Raw genomic sequence first — 23,676 nt, forward strand, 5'->3', positions numbered from 1 at the left:
CCCTCACACTCCAAAATCCGATTTGCACCGTCAATTCATGATGCAGCAGCACTGCAGCATTAAATTAATGATGAAATGCAACTTGAGTCCAGTTCAACAAGACAAAATTAAAAATAAAAAAATAGCACTTGGTATATTTTTAAATTTAGTGCATGCCTGAGCTTCATTTTTCAAATCTGAAATTCAATTTGAGTTTGTCCCAAGTAAAAGGCTTTGGCAATCGAGCAACCTGAAATTCAAATTGTATATATATTGAAGCACCAAACGATTAAGAGTGTGAGAAAGAGCTGTGGATGTGTTTGAACTTCGTGCTTCAGGTAACACCAATGTAAAATCAAGTAACCATTTCGAAAATGGGCTCAGGGCAATATAAATGTGTATACCCGTTTGCCCGGTTCATAGGCTTAGGAGTGGCCTCTAAATCTCGAGTTTACGGAGGGGCCAAAGGACAACCAAGTGTTCAGTCATCCAAAAAAAAAAAGAATTATGTATATTTATATGTATATGTAGGTGCTTAATTCAAATCAACTAATGTTAAAATCATATCTGCTTCAAAAAATGGTGATTCTATTTATTCTCAGATTTCAAAGTTAGAGAGGACTTCTCTACTAAAATTGAAGCTGATTTATCCCTTGCAAAATAACTATACACAAACTTCTAAGTTTACAAGAGAAAGAGACAAGCCTCTGGGTGGGTTGCAGTTGATTTAGCCACCTCCGCGACTGGAGACGTATATTGGATTTGCTGTTGTTCCATGCAGTCCTTGAGCCTGAAGTCTTGCTTTGTCAAGCCTCGCTCGTCGAGCAGCTTCTTGAATCTGGCGATCGTGCTCTTTAAGCATCTGATCCACGTTATTCGATGGTACGAGTAATGGACCGGAAAAATGAATCTTGTTTCCTTTGAACCCACCTCCGCGACCATGCTGAGGAAAAGAAGAGCAAGCATCAAGTGTCAGCAAATGAGAAAGAAACCCAATGAAAATTTACAGGCCGAAATTTATGAAGCTCGGTAAAATCAATCAAATTCATACTAGGAAAAGCAAAAACACACGACAAAAAGTTTTTAAATCTGCAAAATGGAGACATCTGAGAGACTCAAATTTCGTTATTTTATCAATAAGTTACTACTAAACTATGAAGCACGAATACTGCATTATAGTCACAGTACCTTGACAGAATCACACCACGGAACACACTGGAATATGTCAATATGTGTCTTACATGCAATGTGGTGTGACAATTATTCATTATTTTATTCAGTGGACACTTTGAAGGAAACATCAAGGGCACGTGGGTCTCGTGCCTAGACATGCTGCAGGACACGTTTGGGATTTTATTATAATTTTAGAAAGGCAATTTGGCAGTCAAAGTATAGTATTTAGAAACAAGAGGGTAAAAATTGAAAAAATAAAATAAAACAAAATAAATCAAAAATATATTTGATCTTCAACATCTCTAATATGTGCCTTAAAATTCATTTGAGAGGCAGAGATCATATATCTCCTCGAAAAACCAATTGCCCTTCTCATCTTTCTAGTGTTCCTATTATGTTATGTTGTTTTTATTGATGATCTATTCGTTACTGAACTTAAATGCTTTTGACATTTGTAATGTAATGATTTATGATTAGTGAAATTGTATTTTGTACGTTAAATGATTTTTAAATTATAAGATTGAGTGTTATTTCATATTGAATTAGTGTTAGTTTATCATTATTTTTGTTGTTTGTAGATAGAATTAACAAATAAAAAGAAAAAAAAAAAAGGAACATATTTCTTTTTAGATTTGGAAGGAAAAAAAAAAGAAAACATATTTCTTGTATAAAATATCAAAAATGTCTAAGACCCCCCTTTTTTCCCACCCCTTTGACCCCTCTCTCTCTCATTGGTTGGAAATTTTTTTTTGTTTTGTTTGTTTCCCTTGTCCTCCAATCACCACCTGCCACGTGTGTGGGGGTGGTGATTGGAGGGGAGTCTCCATCACTCCTCATAAAATATTTGTTTTGTTGTATCCCCCACTGTGTCCGTATTTAAATTTTTTGAAAATCATGTTCATGTCTATGTCCGTACTTAAGTAGTACATGAAATATTAGGACTCGTAAATGTCACTTGGAATTCAGTACTTTATACAGAAACTTTAGTCAGCAAACTCACCAGAACGGGTTCTTTAGTACTGGATCTTCCTTTTTCTGCCTGACGAGAACCAGTGATGCTCGGTGTGTTTTGACCATTCTTCCTCGTGGGTCCCGATAGCTCAGATGATTCTGAAGACCTAGCCACTTGCTTTGTTGGTTCAGGTTGTGAAGGACCACGTTTATCTCGGCATTCTTCAGACAACAACGTCCTCGATGCTACTAAACCAGATAATGTTGATAAGTCAGCTCTGGTTGAACGAATAGAAATATCATCGTATTTCTTTCCACTGTTCCCAGTTTTTGTCCATCCAACCCCTGGAACCAACGGCCCCGAATGTGAAGCTCTCCTTGGATTATGATCCATTAGATCATTACCCAATTCTTTTGTTGCTTGTGTTTGTCTAGGTGGATCAACAGAAAAACCTGGAGTGGCTTCTTCCTTATAAGGGTTGAACAGCTCACTACGGCTCTTTGAATTGGAGTTGCCTTGCCTTCTCTGTAGTATTGGATACACAATTCATTTATTTAAGAACTAAGAAAAAGATATTGAATATACACTCACTTTCTTATGAAGAAAAAGGAAAAAAATATTAGTCACTGATATAAAGAACGCTGAAAGACCTCCAATGTTTTTTCGTGAATTGTTACATGCATTTGCCGGTGCACGTGTCCAAATGTCTTAAAATTGAGAAAATTTAGTCTCATGTTTATCCAGTCTCATATGTACACTTTTTTAGAATCTAGTGCTTGCAGAGATTCAAGAATGATCTTATGGTAAGCACGTAAATGGTATTTCAATAATAGCAGCAATGGGTTAATGTATTCATTGAAGTGGCTTAAGTCAATAGGCACAATAACTCTGAGACAACAGTTCAACACAAGCTACAATAAATTACAGCACATATGTATATCAAATAAAAAATAACTAAAAAGAGATCAAACTCACAATCACAAACAAACATGTGGATAATAGATCAAAGATAAATCCAAAAATTAAGGATCCAACCATTCTAGCTTCTAGCACTAACTAAGGTCAAGTTAATAACTTGTGGCAAAATTATCATAAGCATATTGTCAAGGCGAAGCTACAAGCCTACAACTACACTTGTTCATAGCAATGCAAGTAATTTGATGTTAAGTTGGCATTCCTAATCATGTACTAATGTATAAAGTCAATCGACAATGCTAAGTTCTCATAGTGAAATTGATCTCTTCAACAACAGGGCAATAAATTATTGACAACCGCGGCAATAAACTAAGGGGATAATCCTCGTGGAGAAATCCTCCAAGAGAGAATAAAGCCTTGACAATCTGTTTGAGAAGTTTAGTGTCTAATCACAGCATAAACACACTTGATGCTATGTCAAAGATAGTATTTCTTTAAGTAAAATTAGGTAGTATTACTAGTCATCTAAAACCAGCTCTTCTTTTACCATGTTTTAACTTTTTTAGGCCCATAGACCTTGTAACCTTCTAATTATTTTCTTGTATAACCTGGTGATCCTCACAAGACCAGGTTGAACTTCTTATATGTATCAAATATGAATGTCCATCATCACAATACAATTTTGAAGAATCATCTATGTTTAGGCAGCAGAAGGAAAGCGACGCTGAGAAGAGAAAGGGGAAGGGCCAAGAGAATAAAATAAAATAGAACTTGTTTCAGGTACCTGCATTGACATGACTAACTCAGCATTAGCATTAGGTGCTGGAATTGCCCGAGGTTGTTTTGGTCCTCCAGTTTCATAGTCAATCCTCTGGCGCCTGCTGCCTGCCCCTTCTTGCCTGTTAGATTTGATGGAGAAATATTAACATTAAGAATAACACCCAAGATGGTAGGTAGACATTCTATTCATGTCTCTAGGAATGAAAGAAAGCACAAAGGTAGGTAGCTCATATAATGTATACATCCAAATTGTTAGTCAAAAGAATGCTCCACCATCACTTGAAGATTTTTTCATCAATATTAATATCACAGTTGCCATAATATCTGTAGCTGATACATAATCTGCCACAATAAGGTGGATCATTTGACAATGTATTCTGATTTATTTACTTTTATGCCTTACATTATAGAATTTGTAAAGAAAAACAAGAGCTCAGTTTAGTTTCATTTTCAGAAACTGTTTTATAATTTATTTTTTTTCCTAAATAGAAATTAGGTAGACAAAAATATATTTTCAAAATTTTAAAAATTATTTTTGCCCCCAAAAACAGATAAAATCATGTGAAAATAATGAGTTTTTTTTTTTTTTTTTTTTTTTTTTGGGGGGGGGGGGGGGGGGGGGGGGGGGGGGGGGGGGGGGGGGTTCACCAAATCAGAAAAAGATTCTGAAAACTAAACCAAATGGAGCCACGTTATGTCATAAAATGAAGAGAGTACTATATTCCTAAAAATTAGCATACTCGACAAACATGTTGCCTTATCACACAAATGAGAATTTAACTTAAGGTGTGCACCTTCTAGCCTCTTCATCCCGCAATTTGGCATCAATCTCTTTGCTGGGAGGATATTTTGGCAGACATGAAGGATCACAAGCAAAGGGTTTTGTGGTAAAATACTGTTAACAGAAAATTTTCATCAATAAAAAAACTCAGAAAATTTAAGATCACACTCATAGGACAATGAAAAATAACCAAGTATAATGAGCGATTATTCAAATAGTTCAGAGTTATCAACCTGAAAATAATAAAGCAATCACTTTCCAACAAACAAGAGACAGTACCAGAGCAGTAAATTCATCCTAGATGAAATGAAAATGAAAAGTGAAGGTAAAGCAGTGGAAAAAAAATATAAGGAAAGCAAATTCAGAGGGCCCTGGTTAGTAAGTCCTACAAAGATTTTTTCATTCCCTAATGCCTTCTAATTTATTTATTTACTTATCAATGCATTCATTTATTTATTCATTTTTAGTCATAGAATCCGTATTGTCTTTCTCCAAGAGAGCAAAAATTTTCATTCAAGAAGTTCATTAAAACGGGACGAATGTCAGTAAGTAATTTCATATTTGGGAACTCTTCCAGGTAAATGTGCACCCGTTTTTCTTTTCTTTCAACAGAATACACCAACCACCCTTGTTTTTCTTGTGACAAAGCCCACAATATGTCATTCTGTCCAAACATATTCCTCCAAGAAATCCTAAAACTGGTGTCATACCATCAGTTATTAACAATGGTTGTAATATTTATCCATTCAAGATAGACTCAGAGTTCTAGATACAGTGAAAACATGACGGAAGTACAATTTTTTATGTAATTTTATCTACAATCAATTGAATGTGCCAGATAAAGTCTCTATGGTGGCAGTAGACATCTACAATTGTATAGCCCAAAGCCTGTCACCAAAACTGGAGCTTGTCATCCACTGCAGTCAAAGTGGTCTGAAAATATTTAATGGTTGAAAAACCCTGGTAGCCTTTCACGAGGAGAAATTTCCAATCACAGGAAGAGACTTCCAATCGGAGTTTCTGAAGCATGTTTTAGGTTAAATTCTAAGAATGGGGTGTTTCTTATGGAAGCCTATTTATAGATCTTACTAAATGTTTTACTTATTATATATATATATATATTCATTACAGTTTGCAATATCAAAAATTTTATAGTTCCCGTTGCCATTTAAATGTAAAAACTCTCAATGAATTGCCCAAATAAATGATGCGATTGCCTAATTCGAAACATTATTACAATGATGAGCTGAAGATATAGATGGTCTTCTTGAAGTTCTTATGGTTCTCTTGTAATAATATAGTCCCAATAGATTACGAGGAAAGTGTTGATATCAATGTGATGAGAATGGTATATGAGAATATGTGGCTTTAAAATGCAGAAACATGATGAAGCCAAACTTATCGATGTAACGGTACTCTGAATTATATTTTACACCACGCATAATTTATTGCATGTGTTGCGGACTATTGCAAATTTGCAATAATTGGTTTTGTGACTTGGCAGCCACCTTTGGAACCTCATATTGGACATTAGCAATGAAGGAGAGATTGAAATGGTTCTTGGGATTGGAAAAAGCTCAAGAATTATAATTTTTAAAACAAAAGTATTTTATGTTTTAAGAACATATGCTGCCACCAAAAAAAGAATATATAAAACCTAGCATCAAAAAAACTGACAAAACAAGTTTTCAGAGGGCTCAATAGAAAGAAGTGTATTCAAGAATAAGTTAATTACCTCACTTTTGAGAGCATGAGATGCAGTTCCTCGATGTGCAGGATCCATAGATAGTAAAGTCTCCATAAGCCCCAAAGCAGTGGGAGGAAAATCTTTAAATGCCTCTGCAAGACGTCGTTTATAAGGTTGTGCAGGTTTGAACACCGTAGAATGAGGTAACTTTGATTTCATCCAGTATTCTTCAGATGGTGAGCCACAAAGTTTGAAAATCTTATGCAATTGCTCAACCTATGAGATACAAACATATAAATTCATCAGTGTCATCTTAAGGGAAAAGCAATATGTGCATACATATTTACAAAGTGCATATTTGTTAAAATATGGTTTTAACAAATACAAGTATGCATTGGTATACATGTGTGCTATGAAGACAATGATGAAAATGCTACTCCAAAAATAGATATATTTAATTTCTCTCTATAAAAAATACAACCCATACAGTCAAACAAGTTTGACTTCATAGTTCATATCCATCCAGATTTGTGATGCAGCCTTTAGAGAGAGAGAGAGAGAGAGACTCCAGGAACATTTTCAGCATAGCAGTGAGATTGCATTCTGTTTGTAGTCAGATAAAATATAACTCATGAAACAAAAAAACCAAAAAAAAACACTAATCCAATAAAACATCTAAACTTCAAGCACATATCAAGCACCACAAAACTAGGCAAAACGGTTCCAGTCTATCTACAAGGTTGACATTAAAAGAAATACAGTTATTGGCACAAATCGACAAGAGTAACATAAAGAGAGATTTTCCAAGTAAAAGAAACGTTACCTGGACTAAACCACCAACAGAGAATATTTTACCTAACATCCTCTGGTCTACTCAGATATATGGTTACTATACTTGGAGTAAAATCAATAGACACCCATAATAAGTCAGTTACTAATAGTGACAACAGTTTCGCTTGGTGCACATCTACATTTCTATGCAAACATAAGGGCCCATTCCACATTGGCTTAAATTCAATGTTTTGAGGTTATCTTGTCTGACAAATTCAAAGAAAACATTTTCTAAAAAAAAAACATTGTGTGTTGTTTTCAGTATTTAATTACCAAACTGCTTGAATAGAAATGAGAAATTTTAAAATAAATTTCCTGAAACCTGCATGTATTTAGGAAATATCTTCAAGTGTTTTGAAGACAAGTCAGCCAAGGCATTTTCAGCATTGTCTTTGAATTGCCCAACTTTTTCAAAACCAAGGAAACAAATTTAAATTACTCCCTGAAAGCAGCCTGTTTTCATGAATTTTGTTCGAAAGTGGTTTTCAGCAAGTACCAGACTAAGGCATTTTCGGCATCATCCTTATTTCCTGTGTCTTCGAACATGGGCAAACATATACAGAAACTATACTAGTAGATCCTAATTTCCATTTTATTATCAAACCGATAAACAAAACAGACTCATTGAAGCAGCCATGAATGTTCATACTCTCATATTTGTCATACACTTCCAGATAAATATAGAAATCTGGCATTCGGATTAGATCCACAATTTTATCTCTCTTTATTCGTCTTACCATATGAATCAGCAGCAAATGAAATTATAAAATTCACACATAGGAAACAGGAAAATATTGATGGACAGGCAGTAATGTGTGTTATTTATGCATGCCATCACAAAAAAATAGATTTTGACATTACCTCTGTTCTTCCAGGCATGATAGGCTTGCCAGCATATAGTTCTCCAAGTATGCAACCAGAACTCCATAAATCCACTGAAGTTCCATAGCGAGTCGCTCCAAGTAAAAGTTCTGGTGGACGATACCAGAGAGTCACTACACGGCTTGTCAATGGCAGACTATGCTCAAAAAAACTTGCTAGACCGAAATCTGCAATCTTCAAGATGCCGTGGTTGTCGATTAGAAGGTTTGAACCCTTTATGTCACGATGCAGAACACTGCGACTATGACAATGATCAAGTCCACTAAGCAGCTGCTGCATGTAACATTTGACCTAAAAATAACACAAAAACAGAATTAGACTTTGAGAGCATCAAAGAGGACTACTAAAACTGGTAGCATTATCCAGGAATCTTCTTTTATTTTTCTTTTTTCAATCCTGAAGGCGGGTATTTTAAAGAACCACAAGAACAGCAAAGTTGTATCCGTGTTGCATCTGATTATCATACTAAGTGATAGAACACCAAAACCACCATACCACATTAAACAACATTCTAAACATAAAGAGCAAATAATTAATTACCTGTGGTTCTGAGAATTTGGCACCAGGTAGTGATGCAAGTCCCGTAAGATCATGTTCCATATACTCCAAAACGAGGTACAAGCTGCAGGAATTACGTGACGTGACCAAGCCTTCCAATTTAATTATATTTGGATGATCAAGCCTGCGTAAAATAAGTATTTCCCTTGCCATAAACTTAACACTCTCAGGATCCATATTGTCAAACCTCACTCTTTTCAAAGCGACAACTTTCTTATAAATTAGATCGCGAGCCTTGTATACACTACTATAAGTTCCTTGGCCGATCTGCAAGAACAAAAAGCTATCACGCAAGAACCAAAATTATGCCTATGAGAATATCAACAAACATAGAGAACAGGAACCAAAGCATGCAAACACATAAATGCCCTACAATAAAGTATATGCCTATGGCTAGATATCATAGAATGAACTTCAAACAAACTAAACCAACTAAACCATGTCGTAAAACGAAATTTAGAAACAAAATAAATTATCTATGAGAATTCCTGTTTAAATAATAAATTCAGTACATCCAACCCATATAGATAAGACATTTACCAGTCAATGGAAATTCACTATCTAAAAACTAAAAAAGTTTTAAAACTAGTTTGATATCAAAAACCATCATTAAATTTGGGAGTGCTATACGTCCAAAAACTGTAGGAGCTTATTACACAAAAAACCAACAAAAAGATATATATCTAGAGCAAAATTTCAGCAACTTAACCAAGAGGATCTGCCCTACAGAGTAAATATTTCACTTGAGTCCAGGTGCAATGCAAATCACACATCGCAATTGAAAAGAGTATTTTGCAGAAAGGATACATGGTTATATGACGAGCTATGCTTTAAAAAGTTGGTTGGATAACCAAGAACTGAATCACCAACAATTGCACCATGTGGCTGTATTTGAATGTTGATGCTTGATATTAATGATGGAAAGAGATGGCAACACCAGATTCTAAATCCTTTCTAAAAGTTCAACATCAACCATTACCTTCACAAGATCAGTCTAGGCTGATTAAGCTGCTAATATTATCCCCAATTCATAGGGCTTTTTTCCAGAACCTAGCAAAGATATTTTGCAATTCCACTGCATCGTTTTTTCAAGAACTCTCCACGGTAAATTTTGTGATTGTTCTCTGATCCATCTATTCCATTAGTGTGAAGTGAACAACAACATTTGTAAAGATTACATTCCACCTCTAAACTTGTTCAAAATTACAATGAGACCAAAAACAAATGCACTTGGGGCCTGAAATGATAGCGCCACTCACAATCAGTCAACGTGAAATTTATCAAATCCAGAAGTCATCTTGGAATCAACCATATCAATCCACTCACAAATAGTAGACGTCACTGTTGAATTCTCATTCACAAACCTGTGGTCAGATAATGCTCAGCCATTTGTACTGAATTCAAAGGGAAGTACAGCTTTATATGTCCATATGGTCCATTGCACTTGTGAATTTTTTGTCAAACTATTATCTTTTCTGTAAGTAGAAGGTCATTTGCTTCTAATCTCAGTCACTGCAACTTCTCAGCACTTCAGAATTTTCAGTTATGAATTTCTATCCATATGATGCATTGTGACTCCTTGCAAATTCAGAGTAAAATCTAGCTTTTTATTCCGCTCTACAAAATTTTAGTAAAAATATTATGTCAATGAGTTGAAGCCTTGAAGATGTGCACTTCTGATGACCATTTCAAAAGAACTTGATAAATTTCCAAGATGTTTCGGTCAGTGGAAGAATATCAACAAATGTTAAAAGTGATTATCATTGAAAATACGATTAGAAAGGTAATCACTTAGAGCTTCTCCACAATATTCCATTCCATTTTGAAATACTTTATCATCATAATGATATGATCAATTAGTAATATATGTTCATTTAGCAAACCACTAGAGTTTTAAGTAAACGTAATCTTATGTAATGGTTAAATCAAGTAACAAGCAAGCAATGATGGAAGGAGATATTCCTAAAAGCACTCAATTTCCAGAAGATTATAGTTAGCACATCAACTAGTGAAAACAACTTTGAGACTATAAGATAAAATAAATGGAAATCAACAATTAAATCAAAAAAGGAACATACTTTATCTAACTTCTCAAAAGAATCTGCTCGCCTTGGCACCCATCCATTGATAGCTTCACCAGCTACCGCAGCAAGCCAAGAAGGCCAACCAGCGGCGACCTGTTCCGCTTCTGTAGCATTCGGGATACTTCCTATAGCAGGATAATTAGGATGAACAACTTCAGAATTCTCTTTCTTCTTCTCGAAATGGTCATCACTAACCGGCTTTGAACCATTCAATTTCTTATCAATCAACCCAACTCTTATCTGATTCTGACCACCATCTACCCTCTCTTTCGCCCGAAAACTCTCCTCTCTCTTCGAAGGAGCAACTCGAGACACATGTGGCTCTGATGACCCTTTATTCAACTGTCTCTCCCTCGGACTCTCTCTGCTATCTTCAATAGCAGAAGCCTTAACACAAACGCAACCCATGAATTACCTATAAAAATTCAGCAAAACCCCACCCCTCTTTACAAATATAAATCACCACCAATAACTAAATCTAACAAAAACCCCTCTTTTACAAATTTCATCGAACAAAACAATCAACTAAACTTTAATCCAAACAGATAATTCAACTCACTCTATTCCCAATTCAACAACCAACCACTATGCATACTTATTTGCAGGATCTTCAAACTCAATTTCACAAAGAATAAACACAAACCCAGAAATTCAATCCTTCTTCAACGCTATATACACGATTGTATAACCACAACTTCAAATAAAGAAAGCAATCAATACGTAAATACCTCGAAAAACCGAATCAAATTGGAATTCCTGATTACTGATTTAGGTTTTTGCAAATTCTCTGATGTTTAATGGAAAGGGCAGAGAATTGAGGAACTTGGGTTTGAAAGCATGAATTGCCTTGGTTGAATCTCTTGACTGTTGAACAAGCTCATTTATGGATTATACAAATACATATGTCTGTGTGTGTATATGTATAAAAAATTATAATCAGACGGCTTGCCGGCGAGGCTCAGTCAGAGATGCAAAAAGAATCTCTCTCTTCAACTCGTTTTCTAACTCCAAACTGAACAGTTGTACAGTCAATACAAGGTGAAATACTGGGTAGGGGACTCTCTCTCTCTCTCTCTCTTCCTTTCGCTTTCTCTCTCTAAACTTAACAATAGCAGTACCTGCATACTGCAGTGTTTAAAAATCTCCCATAAAAATTGAGAGAGCGCTAAACAATTTGAATTGATTTTTTTTTCTTAATTTCTGAAAGAAAATACGGCTTGATTTGGCATCTTTTAAAAAACAAAAAAAAAAATTAAAAAGTTAAAAGATTATTACTTTATTTGAGTCACATCATTTTATTTAAGTCACATCATTTTTTTATTATATCACTTTAAACTCAACTCATATTTCATAAAAAGTCAAAACATACACTTATTTAGACCTCATTTGGGAACCTTCTTTTTTAGTCAAAAAGTCAAAAACTTACTAAATTAATCAAAAAGCCAACAACTCATACCAAAAAATCAAAGATTCTCTTTTTTTTCTACTTTTTGCACATCTTTTCATAAAAAGTCAAAAAGTCATCTCAAACATACTAGTTTTTTTTAGCTCATATTTTAATCAAATAACCAAAAAATTACTAAATTAATCTATTCTCAAACGAGGCCTTAGATCATTTCAAATCACCCCTACATTTACAATAGGGAAAATTATCAAAAAAAATTATGGTTTTAATTATTAATATCTATAAATTTATCATTTATTTGTAATTATTTTTTAAAATTTAATTGACCTATAATTTCCCCTTTAAAATATATTGAAAATTATGAATTACGATTTAATTTAATGTGGTTAATTATGATTGATATAATCCTGATTGTATATGGTTTTACATTGAACACAAAATACATAAAATAATGAAAAAATTGCATTTATTTTAAACTAATTATATTTTTATAGAGTTGTAATTGGAGCGAATAAAAATTGTATCTTATATGTCACGGCTTTTATTTATACTAACTTCACTTGCATCGTTATAAAAATATAATTATTTTGAATTATTTTTATTTAAATATAATTTTGTTAATATAATAAATAATAATCAAAATGACAAGTAACTGTGAAATATTCAAAAGTTCAATTTTTTTTTCCTCTTATTTAAAATTTTATGATATAAACATCCTGTATAATGTATATCTTTATAACAAAATTATATTAGGTCATAATCAAATTACATTTTTGTTCAAAGAAACTATTCAAAATCACATGCAATCAATCAAAGCTACAGTGAGTCCTAACCCACCCGCATTGAATTCTAACTCTTATGAGATGTGCTCAACCGCCCAACGTTTTTAACTATTGAGTTGCGCGTCTCTCTAATTCATAATCCGACTAATGAGGTGTTGTTATGATAATTTAAATTATTTATATTTTAAAATTTGTTGCGTATATTATTTTTGTAACAGATTAAATAGATCGGATAATGGAAACATGTAGTCTGATCAATTTTGTATAAATCGTTTATTTTTTTACTGTTCATTTTTTTTTATATAAAAAATTGAGCAGAACACGTGATTTCTTTTATCCGATCGACTTAATTTTTAACAATGATAATATATTCGACAAACTCTTAAATATGAATAGTTTGAATTATCTAAATGGGATCCAAAATTAAGCCCATTGAGCCAAACCACACCTCTCCAATCTGATTATGGATCGGAGAGAAACCCATCTCTTATTTATTTATTTTTAGTTTTCTTGTACATTCGAAAAGATGTTGGACCTAGTCAAGGGATTCTATTTATACTTAAAAAATTATTAAGTACTCTCAATTTTTAATTACATCTATTTAATTATTTAAAATTTTATTTTACTCTCATTACACCCTATTATTTTTCCTAAATTACTCTCAAGGTAAACCCAAATAACAAATAATAAACAAACTAAAAAACTTAAATTATTTCAAAAACTTTTCAATACTGAAAATAATTCTCAAAAAAAAAATACCAAACTTATAAGCACATAAGCATTATAAATACAGGAAAAAAAAAACGTTTACATTATAAATTATTCACGAGAATGCTCGTGGAAAAGTAAAAAACCAAACTTATAAGCAAGTAAGCATTAGGCACTAACAAGAAAAGTAGTTTTCAAATAATTTACTATTTAAATAACAAAGTAAGAACAACTCCAATAATATGTTATTATTAATCCGACTACTGGGCCCTTTAATTTTTGTCAAAAAATGAGATAAAAAAATAATTGATGGTGCTCTACAAAAAGTGTAAAACCCCTTTATATGAATATTTACCTCTTTTTCGATGGATTACTTCAAAAAATTATTTTCATTATTACTCTCATCAATTATTTGATTTTGTTCAAACTTTCTTCCAAGGTTTAGGGTTTCAAAATACTAAAAAACAATGATGTTGATGATGATGGTAAGTTTTGATAGGGTGCATTGGAGTTTTGGAGGGAGAATGAAGAAGAAGAAATAACTTGGATCTCTTGGGAAAGAAGATACAGAGATTTAAATAGGAATAACTAATTAGCGTGTACCATGAGGGAAAAAAAAATTATTTTAGGGTTTAATATGAATTGTCTTTATTAGTAAATTCATATTAAGATATAATAAGAATTAAAATGTATAAATTTAAATTAGGCATATTGGGACATATTTTAGGTTCAAATAGAATCCCCGGACCTACTCCTTTATTGTACATTTAATATATTATTTTTTTTTAGAAGTCATTTAAAATATTAAAATTTTGTTCAACTATTACAAAATTTTGATTTTCATCGATTGAATTTTTTTGAAATTTTCTTGGTTTTTCGTATAATGACATTATTCTATTGTTCCTCAAAAAATCAACATATAAAGTGATGAATTTCATAATTTAAATCAATAAAAGTTAAGTTAAGACAATACACATATTTGCTCAAGTAAAAAAAAAAAATTGAAATTTATGCTCTGATCACTTTTGTCAATGTGTGACTAGTGGTGCAACTTGAGCGAGCTCAATTCGAGCAACCCGAACTTAACTTGAATTTTTTTAGGGCTTGGACAAGATATTTTCAAATCCAGTACGAGTTTGGACAAAAATTCAAAAGCTTGAATTAAATTTAGACTGGTTTGGGCGAAATCGTCAAACAACCCAAGCAATCCGAAACCCGAATTATACATTTATAAATATATAAAAATATTAAATATACATATAAATTATTATTCATTACATGACGTAAAGTAATTTAGATTATTAAGTCATATTGAATATATATTATATATACAAATAACACAAAATCTTACTTTTTTTTTTTTTACTCATAAATTGTAAAAACTACTATAGTAGCATCTCTATTACATTATATAAATTATTTATTTTGATGAAAAAACTAAAATTCATTGGCAATTCGGGTTTAACTCAGATCAGGCTTGGGCAATCAACCTCAGGTTACAATTCGGCCCTGGACTTGCATGGACTGGTTTTCAACACAACTTAGGCAGGGCTTAGACAACCTCCCAACCCGACCGAACCTGCCCGAGTTACACTCCTATATGTGACTAATCGCACAATCAGTTTCAGAAAAAGTGTACATTAGAGAAATTCATGACTAAGTCAGTGCCATTTTGGCAACTTAAACAAAAAGCTGCGTTTTGTGAATTCATCAAAAACGCCAAACCATGCAAAAACGTTGAAAATTCCATTTGGGAAGACCCAAAAAGCAACTTAGCCATTTACCAAACTACCTTCTTGTGACAACCCTCACCACTGTTTACTGATAGTGCCACTGCTTATTGCTAAACTGTGACTGAACATGATTAAGTAACTGATTTGACTGACATTCTGAACTGATTGATTGAGTGTATTAGTTTAAATGCATTTCTATCTGTTTGACTGTTAATTGATCTGTTCATGTTTTAAGTTTGAACTGTAAATTGAAGGCCTTATCGGTAGCCGAATCTGAAATTGATTAGTGTTTCATATTAATTAAAATTTATGTGATTTTATGGTATATTTAATTGAAATTTTGATTTGGTATGATTAAATTGGATTAAATAAGCTAAATTACATTAGTTGGACTTATCTACTATATTGCCACTTAGTGGGCCACTTTGTTAAACCTTGTCTAGAGCTTGATTTCATGTCATTTGCTCATCTTTGAGAGACCAAAACCGTAGGAGAGAGTGAGAGAGGAGAAGTTTGGTTTCATCTAGAGAATTACTTGGAGAACTTGAAAAATTGAAGAGTAGATTGCACAATTGAACTTCTATTCTTGAAATTGAGGACTTGAGGTAGGAGACTCACTTTTTTAATTGTGAGTTTGAGTTGTTCTTGCATGTTCCATGGTAAGGTTAGTGATTTAAGTCAAGAATTGATTTAAAATGTTGAATTGAAGCTTGAATCATGCATGCATGTACACATTGGTGAGTTTTGAGGTTGTTTTCATGGAAATTCTTACATGCATGTCTTTATTTTAGCTATGGTCTATGAATTCATCATGTTTTTGAGTGAATTGACTCATTTGATTATGCATTGGAAGCTTTGATTTCATTTGAACACATCCATGTCTTATGTTCATCATGTTCATGAAGTTTTGTTGAAATTGTATTTTAATTGAACTACCTTTAGGCTTTGATTTTGCAAATTGACCTTTGAAACATGTCATATTATGAGTTTTAAAGTGTTTTTTAGAAAATTAGCCCAAAATGATTGAATTTGATGCTTTAAATGTTGAGTTTTACGCTTGGAGACAAATTTGGAAATTCCAGATTTTGGATCCACGCTCGAGCGTACACTCTGAGTTCATGCAGTCCACTTGAGCGAGTAAAGTAACGCTCGAGCGTGAAATGCGCGTATCCAGTACTTTGCATGTGCACAGTCCGCTTGAGCGAGGACTTGTGTCTCACGCTCGAGTGGTGGTCGAGCGCCCGTCGAGCATAAATTTCATGCATTCAGTACTTTTGCAGTCCGCTCGAGCGAGGAAAGTCACACTCAAGCGTAGCTCTTTTGCCTGCATGTCCGCTCGAGCGGAGAAAGACACACTTGAGTGGGACCCCTGTTTCAGCAAAAATTTGAAAAGTGTTTTAAAGTGCATCTTTGCATCCTCATTCCATCCTAGGCATTCCTAGGCCTAGTTTAAGGCATCTTAATGAGGATAATGCTATAGAACCACACTGAGTCAAGATAAGAACTAAGTCATTGATTCCCAAGTATGTAACTTAGTGTATGTTCATTCTGTAACTGTAGGGTTGGTATCCAAGGACGCTCACTAGCCTATCTGTAGCCTAGAACTCTATGAGTAACAATGTTGTAAAGATATGTTCAATCATGAATATTTTCTGAATGATCTACTATACTGCTTCCTGAAATGATATTTCTTATTGAATGAATGCTTGTCCTATTTGCGAACTGTATTCGTGGCATCCATAACAATTTACTGTTACTGTACTGTACTGCTACTGTCACAGAGATCTCTGTCGGTTCCTATGCTTGGAACCACTACTGTTTACTGATATGATGGCCATCAACTGACTGTTCGATTTGTTAAGACCTACTGTACTGTTTACTATTGGATGTACCACTTATGACTGCTATGATCGAATAACTGATATACTGTTCAAATGACTGCTTTAAATACTGAAAGGACATTCATTCCTAACCTCTTTACGCATATGTTATTCACTGGGTTTTAACTCACTGTTTATGTGACAACCCTCACCACTGATTAGTGCTAATCTATGATTAAGCATGTTAACTGACTGATTGACTGAAATTATGAACTGATTGATTGAGTGTATTAGTTTAAATGTATGTCTATCTATTTGACTGCTAAATTATCTGTTCGTGTATTATGTTTAAACTGCAAATTGAAGGCCTTATCGGCGGCCGAATCCGAAATTGATTAATGTTTTATGCTAATTGGAATTCATGTGATTTTATGGTATATTTAATTGAAATGTGATTTGGTATGATTGAATTAGATTTAATAATGTTAAATTATATAAGTTGGACTTATCTACAAATTTGCCATCTAGTGAATTAATCTAGGCTAACCCCTTTCCACTTCATACACTTTTGATACAACTTTTCTTCAACCATTTGAGAGCAAAACCATTTAAGAGAGAGAGAGAGGTAGGAGGAACTTGTTTTCAACCAAATTGGCTTGGAGGCTTAGGAGATTGAAGGATTCCTTGTATATTGAGCTTCTACATTTGAAATTGGAGACCTAAGATAGGGCATTTACCTTCTTGTTTGTGAATTCAAGTTAGTTCTTGCATGGTTCATGGTAGATAGGAGCCTAAGGTCATAAATTGGTCTTAAATTGTTGAATTGAGGCTTAAATCATGCATGCATGTGCATATCTTGAAGTTTAGAGTTGTTTTCATGGAAATTATTGCATGCATGTCCATATTATTGTTATAATCCATGAGTTCACCATGTTTTTGGAAAGATTGGCTCATTTGATCTTGTGTTTGAAGCTTTAAGTTCATATAAGCTCATGCATGTACATATTCTTGCATTTTGAAGTTGATTTTCATGAAATCTTGCATGCAAGTTTACATTCTTGTTTTAGTTCATGAGTTCATCATGGTTTTGAGTTTAATCTTGCTTTGGATCATGTTTTGAGGCATTAGAATTCACTAGAATTCATGCATGTCATATGTTCTCCATGTTCATGAAAACTTCTTTGAAATTGTGTTTAATTGAACTACCTTTGGGCTTTGATTTTTCAAATTGATCTTTGAAACATGTCATATTATGAGTTTACAAGTGTTTTCCAGAAAATTAGCCCAAAAGGATCGAATTTGATGCTTTAAATGTTGATTTTGAGCTTGAAGGTTCAATTTGGAATTTCCAGAATTTAGACTCACGCTCGAGCGAGGAACTCCACGCTCAAGCATATACTCTGGGTTTATGCAGTCCGCTCGAGCGAGTAAAGTGACGCTCAAGTGTGAAATGTGTGTAACCAGTACTTTGCATGTGTTTACAGTCCGCTCGAGCGAGGGAATGCACGCTCGAGCGAGGACTTGTGTCTCACACTCGAGCGGTCGAGCGCCCGTCGAGCGTGAATTTCAACCATCCAGTACTTTTGCAGTCTGCTCGAGCGAGGAAAGTCACGCTTGAGTGGAGCTCCTTTGTCTGCATGTCCGCTCTAGCGTAGAAAGCCACGCTCGAGCGAGACCCTGTTTTCTGAAAATTCTGAAAAGTGTTTTAAAGTGTATCTTTGCATCCTTATTTCATCCTAGGTATTCTTAGGCTTAGTTTAAGGCATCTTAATGAGGATATTGATGTAGAACCACACCGAGGCAAATTAGGGATTAAGTTATTATTTCCCAACTGTGTAGCTTAGTGTGTGTTTGTTCTGTAACTGTGTAAGGTTGGCATCCGAGGATGCTCTAGCCGCTTATAGCCCAGTGCTCTGTGAGTAACTATGTTGTAAAGATATGTTCAATTGAGATTATTTTCGGAACAAATGACTGTACTACTTAATGAAATGACACTGTTTACTGAATGAATATTTGTCCTATTTGTGAACTGTATTCGTGGCATCCATAGCAATTTACTGTTACTGAACTATTACTGCTACTGTTACAGAGATCTCTGTCGGTTCCCATATTTGGAACCACTACTGTTTACTGATATGATGGCTATCAGCTGACTGTTCGATTTGTTAAGACCTACTGTATTGTTTTGCTATTGGATATACCACACATAACTAATATAGTTTCTGAATGACTGTTATGGCATGAGATATGAGCCGCAAACTGAATTACTGATATACTGATAAATGACTGTTTTCAATACTGAAAAGACATTTATTCTTAACCTTTTTACGTATATGTTATTCACTGGGTTTTACCTTACTGTTTATATATATATGTAGGTGCCCAGGCACCGGATCAGAGCTAGGAGCGTTGGGGTTAAGCTCCCTTTTTGTCAAGCCAACCAACGTGCCTCACTGCGAGGTTCCATGTGTGTCCAAGCAAGGGCTGCTTCTGGGTGTTTTGTTTCTCCCTTTCTGTCTTTGTATTGTATAGGCTGTTTAGACTTGTACTGTATTGTTATGGTAGGGATTTGGTCCCTAACCTGAATGTTTGTATATGTATATATATACTATTTGGTTCTGAATGTGAATACATATGAAAGTCTTTTTACATACAGACTGTCACAGCTCATTAGACATCTTTTATTACTGTTTTGGCTTCCGCCAGCCCCTGTACTCTGTATTACTGTCATTATTGTTTAGCAGGCCTTCGGTAATCACGGATTACTGGCCAGTTACGGTGCTAAACCCATAGGGACGGGTTTGGGTCATGACAGTTTATATATATATATGTAGGTGTCCAAGCACCGGATCGGAGCTAGGAGTGTTGGGTTTAACTTCCTTTTTGTCAAGCCAACTACCGTGCCTCACTAAGAGGTTCCAAGTCCTTCAAGCTAGGGCTTTTTGGGGTGTTTTAGATTCATCATTTATGTCTCTGTTTTTGTATAGACTGACTGTACCTGTACTGTACTGTTTTAATAGGGATTAGGTCCCTGTCCTGGATGATTGTATATGTATGTATATACTGTTTTGGTTCTGAATGTGTATATGTATGAAAAGCCTTTTTTTGCATACAGACTGTCACAGCTCATTGGACATCTTTTATTACTGTTTTGGCTTCCGCCAGGCCCTGTATTCTGTATTACTGTAATTATTGTTAAGCAGGTCTTCGATAATCACGGATTACTGGCCGGTTATGGTGCTAAACCCATAGGGGCGGGCTTGGGTCGTGACACCTCTGGAACATTGTAATTAATTAATTCAAAAATCAAAAAGTAAGGATATTTTGGTGAGTGATGTGACACTTTTAAAAAATATTAAATCAAAAATTAAAAAACCAACTTTTTACCAACTTCCCAAATCACTTTCCAAAAAGCCAAAAAGTTTGGTAAAAAGCTAAAAGTCAACTTTTTACTAACTTCCCAAAACACCACAATCTTCACGCATAAAGGCAATTGAAAACTTGGTAAAAAATTGATTTTTTGATTTTTTAACTTTTTTTTTTTTTTTTTATAAAAAAGTCTGTTTTTTTAACTAAAAAAGTCACCAAAAAATCCAAAGAAAACCAAATTTTTTTTTTACTAACTTTCCAAAACAACACAAAGTGTCACGAATATCTTTTATTCATATAAGAACATTTACATTTAATTATGTAATTGATTTCTAAAAATATATATATATATATATATATTGTTTTGAAATCAGCTACAATCTTCACTAGAAACATTCTATATTGCAGAATTATGGTCAGGATAGCCCCTATATTAGGGAGATAGCACAATTCTGCATCATTTGTAGGTGTTATTTGGAAGTCTTCAGTACCATTACATACATACATACAAAATATATATGTATTTCTTTAATCCAGAATCACCCGTCATTTCTGAATATTTATTACTACTAAACTAACCATGTCTACCACCAACTTGCGATACTTATTTTTAATCACTTATTTATTTATTTATTATTAATTAGATTGTCTCAACAAACTTAATTAACAAGCATCATGCAATGTGTGAAAATTCCAAAGGAAAGCTCTTACCAACAATTATGAGTTGAACCTTGCAGTAGAGTTACTAGTTTTACAAAATTATTTATGTTTGTTTGGAGTTCTTATTAGTTACTGAATAATCTATACATACTAAGTTATTTATCGGAGTCGTGTTACTTCTTTAAATAAATTTATTAAATACAAATTTAGCAAATAAACCAAGCAAGGCCACAATGTTGCTAGCATTAAAAAAAAAAAAAAAAAAAAAATTGTTATTATAAATTAGTTGATCAAATTTTTAGTAATTTAGTCATGTAATTTTTTATTAATTAATAATATTTGTAATATTACTAATTATATTCATTATTTATTCAACGTGAGTTAAAAACTTAAAAACAAAAAATAATAATAAACGCCGTTAAATCAGGTGTTGCGGCAACCAATTATTGGGTTGAAGATAATGATGGTGTGGAGACCAACGCAAATGAGGGGCTTCTTCCTCGACAGCACTGTATCGTTGACCGACCTCTTGCTTTGGCCTTTTTCTTTGTTTCAAAGTTTTCCACACCATGACGTGTCCTTTTGTCCAAGAATAAGATTGCAAAAAAAAATTATGAGGTGGTTTGAGAACAGGTTAATTTAATAAATTTTTAGTTATTTAACTAAAATATGAGTTAAAAAAATAGTATATTTAAGATGACTTTTTAATTTTTTATGAAAAAATGTGTAAAAAGTAGAGAGAAAATAGAATCTTTGACTTTTTGGTTTAAGTTATTGACTTTTTGATTTTTTTAGTAACTTTTTGACTTTTAAACTAAAAAAGACAGTTCCCAAACGAGGCCATATGTTAGAGAAAGAAGTCGTTTTTGTTATTTTACTTAAATAATGCTATATGTATTAATTGATATATTAATTAATGTATTAATAGATAATTTGATATAATTTTAAAATTTTTAAATATTTGTAATTTATATAATGGGTAGAGTTAATAATAGTGTCATAATATATGTTGGTATACTAATTGATATACCAATTGGTGTATATAACACCACCGATCTTACTTAGGTCCTGTTTGGAGATTTGAATTTGTAGTTAAAAAGTTAAAAAATTGTTATAAATTATTACATTATTCTCTCTACTTTTTTATATATTTTTTCATAAAATATCAAAAATATAACTAAAATAGTTAATTCTCAAACAAGACCTTCAAATTAGGATTGCTTCTCTACTGTTTAATTTGTTTAATTTGAATTCGACTGTCATATTTGCACTCCTAAGTCTCACTACAAATTTCATTTCAATGATTCTTAGCGTTTATTTTGTATAAGTCACAACGTTTATTGTTAGAATTGACTTTACTTACTATATAATATTGACAATGCTTACTATTTCTCTTATGTATGTACCCAAAACCACCACTTTTACCAAGCTTGTTTGGGAAGAATATTGGGATTAAAATAGTTATATAAAATAAAATAAGCGATTTTAGCTAAATAAGATAAAATATTATATCCAATGTATAACTACTTTATTTTTTCTTTCACAAAAGTAAAAAAAAATTCTAAAAAAATCTATATGAAACAAAATTTTTTAATCCCATATTAAAATAGTCAAAAAATTAAAAAATTAAAAAGTCAACCTACGTTCCAAATCAGCTCACTGTTAAGCTCTTTGAGTTTTTAAAATTTGAAAATGTAGGTCTACTTTAAACATTTTTCTATTTGTTTTGTACAATATATCCCTTTGTGATTGACTATCGTTATCGTCATCACCAAAAAGTCCAAGGAAAAGCAGCAGATTTTCAGTTCATGAGAAATTCAATTATTTTTTTGTTTTTTTTACCTATTCTCTGAAGTCCAAGGAGAAGCAGCAGATTTTCAGTTCAAGAGGAATTCACCTATTTTTTTTTTTTTTTTATTTTTTTTTTGGGTCTATTCTCTAAATTCTTTCTCTATTGAAATGCAATTTTTTTTTTTTCAATAATGAAATTATTCTTGTTTTTTTAGTTGATGTGGATTGGTATTAGTGGTGGCAGTGATGGTTGCTGATCGGTAGTGCTAAAATTTTGAGTTTTAGTAGCTACGGTTTATGATTATATTTTTATTGTCCTCAATTTTGCAATTTTTAGACAAAAATCTTTTTTTTTTTAATTAGAGAAATGTATATATCTCATAACATATAAATTTTCCATTTTAGTTTGAAATTTTGAGTCCTAATAGATACCCGAATTTTGCAATTATTAGTTCTGAATTAAAATTTTCACTGTTTTAAAACAGTAAAATTTCTTTGGCTTTAGTGTAATTTATGACAGTGAAATTTCACTGTCCAAATATATCAATTTTTTTTTTTTTAAATACAATTCTCACTTGTATCAAGTACATGTCTTACTCTCACTTAATTGATTTGTAATTAATTTTTTTAATTTCTAATTCATTTGATATGTCCTCCCCAAAAAAATTATTACAAAAGATTATTAATCAGTTTATATTGTGATATAAGCCTTCAAAAGAGGATTAGGATTTAAGAATGATTTGTAGAACAACTGTATATATAAATTATCAATAAGTTCTAATAGTT

General features: G+C 32.9%; 1 protein-coding gene across 1 annotated transcript; it reads right to left on the reverse strand.

The window, feature by feature from the left end:
• Window positions 1–547: 547 nt before the first annotated feature.
• Window positions 548–11,803, reverse strand: LOC114291160 (putative serine/threonine-protein kinase At1g54610). Its single transcript, XM_082883784.1, has 8 exons — window positions 10,617–11,803; window positions 8,521–8,805; window positions 7,960–8,271; window positions 6,316–6,543; window positions 4,594–4,694; window positions 3,804–3,918; window positions 2,153–2,629; window positions 548–922 (listed from the first exon to the last, which is right to left on the reverse strand). The coding sequence occupies exons 1-8, from the start codon at window positions 11,028–11,030 to the stop codon at window positions 707–709; spliced, it is 2,148 nt and encodes a 715-aa protein (XP_082739910.1). The 5' UTR covers window positions 11,031–11,803; the 3' UTR covers window positions 548–706.
• Between the last annotated feature and the right edge of the window lie 11,873 nt (window positions 11,804–23,676).

Source organism: Camellia sinensis, chromosome 8 (assembly GCF_055761805.1).
Source record: "Camellia sinensis isolate YWXY chromosome 8, ASM5576180v1, whole genome shotgun sequence".
NCBI classification, from domain to species: domain Eukaryota; kingdom Viridiplantae; phylum Streptophyta; class Magnoliopsida; order Ericales; family Theaceae; genus Camellia; species Camellia sinensis.

What these genes read in the sequence shown, in the direction of transcription:
- LOC114291160 (XM_082883784.1), bottom strand. Translation starts at nt 11,030, where the DNA reads ATGGGTTGCGTTTGTGTTAAGGCTTCTGCTATTGAAGATAGCAGAGAG. An exon ending in TCATGCCTGGAAGAACAGAG is followed by an intron (nt 6,544 to 7,959) that starts GTAATGTCAAAA and finishes TGTATCTCATAG; the next exon opens with GTTGAGCAATTGCATAAGAT. An exon ending in CTCATGCTCTCAAAAGTGAG is followed by an intron (nt 4,695 to 6,315) that starts GTAATTAACTTA and finishes TTCTGTTAACAG; the next exon opens with TATTTTACCACAAAACCCTT.